Source organism: Lemur catta, chromosome 13 (assembly GCF_020740605.2).
Source record: "Lemur catta isolate mLemCat1 chromosome 13, mLemCat1.pri, whole genome shotgun sequence".
NCBI lineage: Eukaryota > Metazoa > Chordata > Mammalia > Primates > Lemuridae > Lemur > Lemur catta.
In genome coordinates this window covers 63,956,298-63,966,894 of record NC_059140.1, presented here as the reverse complement: position 1 = coordinate 63,966,894, position 10,597 = coordinate 63,956,298, and the positions used below count along the sequence as shown (strand labels likewise).

The window sequence follows — 10,597 nt, the reverse complement described above, 5'->3', positions numbered from 1 at the left end:
CAGCCAGTGGTGTGTGTTGGCTCATGACAGCCACTTATTAAATATTCAGGAGTTTTGCAAGCCATTTGTTAAACCATTGGTAGGTTAAAATCAGCCATGGTGGCTGATACAAGTACAAAAATAAAATATTTTCAGATTGCAATGAGTGCTATGAATGAAAAACACAAGGGAGTGTGGCAGAGAAGGAATTAGAGAAGGTGCTCACTTATACCAGGCAATGTGGCATTGGAAAGTGATATTGACTTCATAGTAAGATTCAGGATTCCCACTTTTTCTATTTCCGTAAGAGACCTTACGAACTTGAACTGTATAGGGATTTTTTCTTAAATAGTTGACATTTGTTATACAGTTTACTGCGCAAGCCATTATGCACTTTGCTAGCATTATCTCACTAGTCATCATAACAACTTTTTAAAGTCGGCACTATAATGGTTTCCCTTCCACAGAGAGAACATTGAGGGTCCAAAGATGGGAAAGGGTTTGCACAAACCAATGAGCTGCAGAGCCCACCTCCAAACCTGGGGATTTGGCTCTTGCGGTCACTCATTTCTGCATTAGCCTGAAAACCCATCACACTATTATTTGGGAAAACTCAGAAAAACATGAAGAAAAAAAATAAAATCACCCATAATTTTGGTTCCTAAAGGTGACCACTCTTAACGTTTTAATCTAAATCAGTGGCTTTCTGCTGTTTCCCCAACCCAGTCCATCTGAGCTCCTGACTCACTTCCGTGAATCACTGTGGCTCAATCTGAAATGATTTTTCTCAGGTGTGTGAAGGGTGTAATCTGAAAAGTTCCACATGCGTTTTCTCAATACATGGTCTATCCACTGTGTTGTTTTATTCTCCTTCCAATAAATGGCATGCATTTTCAAAGTTCACGTCGTTCATGATCAGGTGTAAAGAGTTTAGACATGTCTTTACTGGAGTGACCAAGTGCCTTCCTTCACTGTTGCAACCCTATTGCGATACCTGTGCCCTCTCTGGTCAGCCCCTTGCTTTGCTTTTCTTAAAACGCTTAGGTATCATGGTGATATGCATACATAGTCGCCCATGTAGTCACAATGCATATGTTACCTGACAGGCTAGCTAATATGAAAGTACACACACATGTAAACACTCGCACACATTTTTTTCTTTTTTTGAAGAGCTGGGTCAAAATCAATTTTGATCTTGCCAATCACAATCACTTTGAAAAAGTCACAATCACAAGCTTATTATAATATTTTCAAATAAATGTTTTCTAAAAGAGAAAAAAGCAAAATAAACTCCTCTTTAATCAGAAATTTCTAAAATATTATATCACAGGATAAGTTGATGGCCAAAAATCTTGTGAATGATTTTCTAAATTATTTTCTATATTTGGGAAATTAAAATGACTAATGATCATATGTGTGTATGTGTGTGCATTTCTGATGTTCATTGATCACAGGCAAATTAGAGGACACTTCAGGTTTTGTTTAGTTAATAAATCATCTCTCTGCAATTGTGCATCTTGAACTTCAAAATGGCACTTGTTCAATCTGGGAAAATATTGGCAATTCCTCTGTAAACTAATTTTAATTTTTGTCAAATGCTTAATTGAAATACTTTTTGCTGTGTAAAGAACTTATAATCAAGGTGTTAAACAAATTAATTTTTGGAAAGACATTATATGCTAATAACTGATTATGGACATTAACCAATTGAATGATATTAGCTATGACATAAATTTTGAGGGCTGTTAACCTCAATTTTAGTACTTGATTTTTAAATGTTGGCTTTTAATTGGTTTTCCCATTTTTTTCTGATTTTATTTTTTTCCTCTTCATTCTTCAGTGTTTGGTCTCTGTGGAACAGGAGTTGTCCAGCCAGCCTAGCCCTGAGACCTTGCATGACCCTACCCACTGCATGATGTTCCTGCTGCTTTCTCTGCTCCTGAGTGATCCGTTCTTAAACAAGCTATGGCTTTGGTCTCTTTTGTGCTTGTCACTAGTGACTAGTGTTTTAAAATCCTTTTAAATTCAGGTGTTTATTGGAAAGAATACTTTAATGATATTTTTTATTTTTGTAATGCAAACTTATTATTCTAATATTTTCAAACCAATGGGTTTAGTAGAGATGAAAAAAGAAAACTAATACCTCCATAAGCAGAAATTTTATTTTTTTCCTAACATAAGCTAATGGTTTGAAAGGTTTTGAATCTCTTTAAATGTTTTTTCACCCCTGCATAAAGTGAAACAAGTCATAATGGGAGGGTGTTGTAGGTTTGACTGAGGTTTATTGGTCACTAGCAAATGAGTAGCTGTTTTGTCTACTGACATTTCTGGTTTTGTTTGATTACGTATTCTCTCTTCAAGGGGACTCATGGACTTCAAAATGGCTCTTGTTGATCTGAGAAAGCATTAGAGATTCCTGTGTATTTACTTATTTTATCGTATGCTTAATTTTAAAAAAATACTTTTTCTGAGAGATAAAACATCCTCCCTTTTTTCTGAGTTCTAAATGGCATCAGCTGTAGCGTAATTCAAGGCATCTGGTTGGTGGGGAAATTTGGGGGCTGCTGAAATCCAAACAGACCCAAGCCTGCTCCCTGTGTATGTCCTCAGTGACAGCAATGACCAGCAGCTAGCGGCACTTCACTTTTTCATAAAATAAGCTCATTTAAACCCAGGTTTGGACCCATTGAATGATGAATCTTTCTGCATGTTTCAGGTTCCAAATTAGCCATCTGTTTAAACAGCCGGATATTTTAGGGGCAAAAAAAATTAAGTTTTAACTTTTATTAGATCTCTCCTGTTTAGTTCACTCCCACTGTATGTATCAGACGTGAGAGGGCTTCATAAGGGGTTCCTGAGTGAGTAGGTATTTTTCTTCCTACTCGCTGTTGAAACATTAGAGAGGGCTCAACCCAGAGTTTAACAGCTAAGATCAGAATTGGGCCAGGTGAGGTCTGAAGGCCGGTTCTTCCACTGAGCCCTGTGCCTCAGTTTCCTCTCTGTGAAGTGTAGCTCATAAGAGTACCTACTTCACACTCACAGGACCCCATGTATGGAGAGCACTTAGCTGAGCGCTTGACACAAAACCAGTATCAACCAACAGCAGCCACGAGATTACCGCCACCGTATTTTTCAGCATGAGTTCCTAAGTGGCTACCGCTGAGATGAGATACCACTAACATCTACAGACACCACGGAGATTAGATAACAGTGAAGGAGGCCACTGCATCAGGTAGACATGCTGTGACCCCTCCCTCCTTCTCCAAATGGAGCCCCTGTGAGGGGGAAATGAAACCAGTTAAAATACTCCGGAGCTCTGCATTTGGAAACCGGAAAACAGATGCGCAGAGCAGCCTCTGCCCCTGCTCCGACCCACGCTGTGATCGGGTTTTTAACGCCGCCTTTGCAAGGATGGGTTAAGTGGCTCGTTGACATATCGTTATCACATTTCGAAGTTAAACAGCCACAGGATCTATGAACTCTCATCCCGCAGTTAATTATTCTTGAATTTTTGTGCACTCTTGAAACATATTCTATTTATTTCACGGGCCCCTGGGCGCACAGCCCGCCTTTGTCCCCGTGAGGCGGCCAGTGGTGTCAAACCCCCGCATCTGTCAAATTTCTCCATGCAGAGCATAATTGCCTGATTTCCATTTGAAAGTGCAGCCCTGACATTAAAACTACACGGACCCACCAATGATAACAATGGTGTCCTGACACCTACAAGAGGAGACAGGGCGAGCGGGGCATAATGCGGGAATAAATGAGCGCGCAAATGAGCACTTGCCCGCGCCGCCCAGGTCTGAATTTACAGCTGCAGATGAAGTGTTCCTTGGGAACAAAAAAAGAAAAGAAAAGAAAGGAAATAAAGGAAGAGAAAGAAACCAATAGATTAGCGTCAGCGTGAGTCTGTCGGAGCCAGATGGCTCTCCGTGGAGAGTGCGCCTTCCCGCTTTCCTGCTTAACCCCGACGGGCGACAGCCAGCCCGCAGCGGGGACAGAAATGATCTCATGCCTCCGCCAGGCACGCGATTCGCCTCCTTTCTCTCGCACAGGACTGGAGCTGAAGGAAAGTTGGAAAAGAGAGAAAGGGGGAAACGCCAGGGGCTGGGGAGGTGGGGTGGCTGTGCAGAATGAGCGAGTCGCAGCCCCAGGGATGGAGCGAGTCGCCGGGCCCTGGCCAGGCCCGAGCCTTCCAGCGCTGGCTCCGGGTGTCCACGGAGGAGAAGGCCGGGCAGCGGGAGGGAGGGGGTCACAGGGGCACCCAGGACATTGCTACCTCCTCCACCCACATCCCTGGGCTTTATATCTACTAGCCAACGTTCCCCAGGAGGCTTGGTGTGCAAGGAGGCTGGGACAAGGGGCCTTGGGATTAAGCTCTGTGCCCCGCTGGAGAAGGACAGTGGACAGTTCCCAAGTTCTTACTGATGACGGTGTCTGCCTGTCTCCACCGGCTGGAGGCCAGTGAGTGTGTCAGTTCTTGGCCTGCTGGCCCAGCCATCTGCTTAGATCCGGGTCTGCCATGCTCCCCACCCCTCCCCAATAGGTGCCCAGAGGCGGAGGGGCCTTGGGAGTACTGGAGCGAGCAGGGTTGCAGGGTAAAATGAACCTAACAGGTTGTAGGGGTGGGAGGGCTCTTCTCCTAAAGATTCTAAGGCTGGGAGGGGCTCCGCCTGGGGTCGTTCTGCCTGCCCTGCTGAGCAAAGCATTCGCTGCCCATAAATAAGTCTGTTGTCTGGAGTTCTGGAGTGACAGCCAGACATTTGGCTGGTGGGCATCAGGAGGACCCCCAGATGCACTTGCAGATGTGAGCAGAGGTGCCGGCATCCTACAGGCTAATCTGCCTGCTCAGAGGGTGTTCACTTACCCAGCTTGGCGTCAGGGCCCCTGAGGTCTCCAGCCCAGAGAAGCAGATCCAAGGAAGACTGAAGGTGCTCTTGGCAGTGCTGGGGGCTCATGGACAACGTCATCAGCCTGGCCAGGTTTCCCGGGCATCTGAACTTTGTCTCCAGCCGTGTTTACTTAGTGAATAAATAGTAGACTCCAGGTGACACCAAATGCAGGGGATGTAGTCATTCATTTACAGCTGGAAACGATTCTCTAACTCATGATAAACACTGAGCAAAATCCTCTCCATTTCAGCCAGGATTAAGGCACCTGCTTCACAATGTCTGGGCAGTTTCAGGTGTGACTGAGCACTAAACTGGCATATTCTGTTGGGGCCAAGGAGGCAGAGCAGGCTGTCAGCCAGGGGCTGGGACCACAGGCTCTGGCTTTTCTCCTTCCAAAAATAAAACAGAAAGCCACCACCCACCAAATAACTGCTTTGCTCTTTCTCTCCCAGGTGATGCTACCACCTAACAGTGTTCATCGTTCCAGGTGGGGTTCTGGCTCACAGCTGAGCTAAGGATTTTGAAGGAAACCATGTAGCGAAAGTAACAAGAGTTGTGAGAGCCATCATCTTTCCTTGTCCCCACTTAAACAGGGAGATCAATCACTTAATAGGACCATTTTAAAAATTTTAGAATACTAGCATTTAAAGAGGGCTTACTAAGTGTCAGGCCTGGCTCTAAGTGCTTTGGTATATGCTATGTAATGCTCCTGACAACCTTATGAGGCAGGTCCTCTGACTATCTAAATCTTACAAACAGGATGCCGAGGCACAGAGATGTTAAGCAACTTTCCCAAAGTCACACAGCTGGAAAGTGGGAGAGCCAGGGTTCAAACCAGGCTCTACTTGGCTCCTAGGTCCATACCTCCAGCCTCTCCTACCTCTCTAGATGGTGTAATAACTCTGAGCCTCAGGTGTCCTGCTTGGACTATTCACCAGCAGTGCAGTCTGGGGCCACCGAATCTCCCTGAGTTCCCCCTTCCCTTATCTGTAGAAGAGCTGTCTCTCAGGCCTCTGGCAGGAGCAGAACTAAGGTGTGACATCCATGCATGCCGGGCCAGTGCCTGGCACGTTGTTGATGCTCAATAAATGCTAGTACAGATGGTCCCAAACTTACTATAATCTGACTTAATAATTTTTGACTTTATCACGAGTTTATCGGAATATAACCTGATACATTTCGACTGAAGATATTTTCAACTTATGATGGGTTTGTCTGGATGTAACCCCAGGGTAAGTCTGTAGTTCCTACTATTTTGAGTATTGCTGTCATCTTTGTGCTCTTATATCTCACTGAATCCTCATGAAAAAACCTGGGAGGTAGGCAGAGCAGCTGTCACTAACCGGTTTTATAGCTGGTGACATCAAGTGAATCTACACTTTGTACTCCGTCTGATCTGAGCTCGCTGTGCCCTGCTCAACTGCAGGCCACGCCTGTCCGTTTCTAGACACAAGACCCAGTGGCTGTCTAGAAAGATTGGTGCAAAGAATTCAGTTCTTGTTGCGGTTTCCTCCCCTCCCACCCATGGGACTGGGGACTCAGTGGGGACAGAATCAAATCTGCTCATGACCCTCTGGGAATTGCTGAAAGATATTTAATGCCTCTTGGTTTGAGTAAGGTCCTAGCAAGGATGAGTCACAGGCTTGTGTGTGCCCTTAGGATTTTGTTTATTATCGAAAGGATCGCTTATCTTCTCATCATCACCAAAAGCAAATGTGGAGCCCACAGACAACTTCTGCCCCCCTCCCCACTTCTCTGAGAGCATTCCCCACACTCTCTTTGTGGAAGGCGTTTCTGCACCTACAGCTGGAAACGGGTGAGGAACCAGCCAAGGGCGCTGGGTGTCTGGCCACACGCCGCCTTGTTTCCGTATCTTTCCTAGCTCTGCCTTTCCAGGGATTTCCACGTTTTCCCTTCCATTTTACTTTCAGAAAATCTCTGGGGAGTGCAGCTTTTGTTCTGTTGCTTCATGTAATTCCCAGGGCTGGGAATGAAAATGATTTCCTTTCACAACCCTGGCTGAGTGCCTTTCACATCCCGACTACGTTATGGGGTGATTTATAAACTGCGGGGTCTGGGTCTCTTTCTCCTCCTCCTCTTCCTTCCTCACTCCCACCACCATTTAAAACGAGGCAGCCTCCAAGGTCAGGATGTCCTCTGAAGTCGGCCACGAGGGCTCTTATTCAGAGGCAAAGATTTGGTGGAACCGCGGTGATGAGAGCGTGAAGGTATTCATTCCTGTTAGAAGGAAATAGAAATAGGCCCCAAGGCCGAACTTATCATCTATGAGAACAAATAGGACCCAAAGTCCCAAAGCTGAGGGTTGGCTTTGAACTAAGAACGTAAAAGCACATTTTCCAAACTTGTCAGGATTGTGTTTCATTTCTAGACTTTTATTCTCAGAGGGACGATGAGGAAGAGACATAGTTTAAGAAGTTTTGAGGTGAGAAATGAAAAGAAGTTACTTTTCTTTGCTGCCATAGACCTAAGTAGTGGAAAAATTAAGCCCCAGGGTTTCATTTTCCTCCTGTTACAACAAAACACAGAAACCAGACGGCTCAGTGTCATTCGGAAAGTGTCGTGTCTTTGTCTGAACTAAAGACTGTCGTTGGTCAGCTGCCTCCGGGGACTCCTGTCCTGCCCCTGGACTCCCAGCAGGGGTGGGTTCCTTGGACGCTGAAACAACACAGAGGGATGAGCAAGTTAGTCAAGACTCAGGCCGGTCTCTCTGGTCAGGGGGTTCCCTCTGAGCCAGGCCCGGGGACACATGTGGACCCCAGGGGCCTCCTGTCCTACCTCAGCATGACCTGGGCAGGAGAGTGTCTTCATAGTCAAGGCCAAACGGCCCACACAGACCACTGCCTTGTAGCTGAGTGATTTCTTTTGCCCTGCACTGTGCTACCTTGGTGGTCACAACCCAAATCTTTACTCCTGCAAAACTCACCTGATAGCACGAGTCTCCCTGCCTGCTGGCCCTGTGACTGTGAGTTCTGAGCAGCAATGTCACGGACCCAGCACAGCCATGCCACTGCTCACCATGTGACCACGGATGAGTTACTCATCTGAAGAGTAGGGGAATAATAATTATATCTACCTCCCAGGGTTGTCGTGATCATTAAATTAGATGACTTACAAGTGATTCACACAATGCCCCACACGGACCACAAACACACAGATACCAATTAGTATTTCTAAGTATGGGAGGGAGTCCGGGGAGAAGGCACTGGAAAAGAACTGCCTCTGGGACTGTGGGCCAAGGCAGGGGCAGAGAGCAAGGTCAGAGAAGGGATGGAATAAGAGGCTGGGTGGGGGACGCTGTCTCTAGCTCCTCCTGCTCTCCCTGCGGTGTCATTTGGAAAGGTCAGCATCTGAGATTGTAAAGTCGTATATTATTCCCATTTCCTTTTCTAAAAATACTAATCCTCGTTCCAGAGACATTCAAGTTCAGAGAGGCTCACGTGTTATATTTGAGGCTCATGTGTTATATTTAAGGTCTAGTGTTCTAGAAAGCAGGAAATCAGGAGAGGCTCCTGTCTTCAGCCTTCTCTTCCCAATTTAATGAATGGTTTCTGTCACCAGTAGGGGCTGTGAGCACCTCAGACTTCTTCCTGAATCTGGATCAGGGATCAGTTTTGTTTTAAGATCCTAAGAGCAATGGGTAGTGTTCAGCAAAAGCACTTAGACTGAGACGAGCTCAATTTGCTAATGTTCTCGTCATTGATGAACACAAAGGATGACGTACGTGTGAAAGATTGTGGGTTACAGGACCTGTCTCCCAGTTCACCTCAGTCTCAGGCCCAGGATGAGGTCAGAACTGGGGATGGGGCCCTGGAGCAGAGAAAGGGGGACAGGGGGTCCTGGGACACCTACAACCATGTGGCTGAGCCAACTTCCTGTGATGATTCATATGGAGGGTTTGGCTCATGCATAAACTGGGGCCAATCTGACAAGGAATCAAGATTCATAACACTCCCAAATGTGGCATTTCTATAGGGTGTGGCCAGACCAGACCAGAGTTGGCCAAGTGCAGATGTCATTAGCTATGGGTTCATTTGATTACCATAGCACATTTTCTCTCTTTCTCTCTCTCTATCACATACACACACACACACACACACACACACACACACACACACATACACACACGCAAAAGACTGAATCATTTTCAGTCATACTTTATGCTCTGGAAATTGTTACTTATTCGGATTTAGGGTTTTGGGTTTTGCTTTTTGCTAATTCTCTACTAATTTTATTATTCCCACTACCCCCTATCTCTTTCATTTTGAATTATGGAGTTGATTACATTATTGTATTTTTTTGAGATATAAACACATTATAATTTTAAAAGGAACTAAATTTTTCAACAGTGGAAACATGCAGATTAAATGGTAAGAGCAGTGTGTTTGAGAGGTTTGGGTTCAGTTCTGTTTTGGTATCATAGCAAAGAGAGGAAAAAGGAGCTGATTCCAGAGAGAAGTATAATTTTGCATTACTATCCATCAGCACTAAAAGGGCAGCTGAACTTTCTCCAGTTAACATTCCCCTGTGCCTCGGTTTCTCTAGACGTAAAAGGATACTACACAACACATCTGTCTCCCACTCAAGTCATGGAAATGATACATGAACCCGTGAGAGAAAAATTTCCACAAAACAGTATTGTGATCACAGAACATATTTGTTTTGTGACTTTGTCATTGTATCAAAAGTGAGGTGTATGCTAGTAAAAATGAGAACTGAGCTAGAAAGGGCTGGAATTGCTAAAATGAGGGGGACTCGAGGAAAGGAAACTATTCCCTTTACCTACCGGCTGTCAGGCTCTGCTCGTGGTCTGCTCCTGCTTCGAAAGAGCACCACGATTTCTTTCTAACCAAGATGAATAATCTATTTTCTGGCTTAACCTGTCATAAGGTATTTTGGAAGTCAACTCAACATTAGGAACTAATATTTCACAGATCTCTTGGTCTCCCCTTTATTCAAACTTTTTCATAGTATTTTTTCCCTTCCCATTTCTCTTCTCGAAAAATTTTAGACAGCTTTTCATCATTGATTCATCTCTCCTGCCGCCACAGCACATTTTTCTCTCTTTTAACCTGGCCATGTTCACTTTCTCACCTGTATCTTAACTGTATTTTACACTGCCTCCATTTCTACTCCTAGTTCCCTTAAACTCATTTTCCTTTTTTCTTTCCCTAAAGAAAAATCCCCTGATCAGCAGGGAGAAAAAGACAACCAGCTAGGACTATGCTGGGAAAATGAATGGAGATGGCATATCGAAAGCTGGGCAAACTAAATATGACTCCATCAATTTGAGTAGATGCCACCTGACAATTCAAATGAGACGTGCTCAGCACAGAATTGCAAGACTCTCTTGGAATTTTCACACGTAAATGAAAATTTGACATTTTGCCCCAATCCAATTCCACAATCCAGATGGTGGAAGAATTTTCTTGTTTCCTTGAGATGAATTCTCATCCATCATCTTTCCCTCCTGCAAGACCAGTGCTCAACAGCCCCCAGGGACTGCCTATTAGTACCACCATTTTGTTAGAGTTAATGCTCATTATTGTGCATGGTTAGGAAATGTAGCATTCTGGTTAATTACCTTTTCTGATTCATTGAAGATTACAAGGTACCTCTTCCTTGGATTACTAACATCTAGACACCTGGGATAATCTAAACACCAAAGCAAAATTGAACAAGTTTGGTTTTTCTTGGAAAATTTAGAG

The 10,597-nt window shown here is 44.7% G+C and overlaps 1 protein-coding gene across 1 annotated transcript in view; it reads right to left on the bottom strand.

Moving 5' to 3' along the window:
• Positions 1-6,532: 6,532 nt before the first annotated feature.
• The window catches only part of LOC123649083 (guanylate cyclase soluble subunit beta-2-like), a 39,430-nt gene continuing 35,365 nt past the window's right edge, over positions 6,533-10,597 (bottom strand). Inside the window, exon 14 of the mRNA XM_045567000.1 lies at positions 6,533-7,547. Within this exon, the coding sequence (XP_045422956.1) occupies positions 7,402-7,547 (146 nt within the window). The 3' untranslated portion in view covers positions 6,533-7,401. The remainder of the gene's footprint in view (positions 7,548-10,597) is intronic.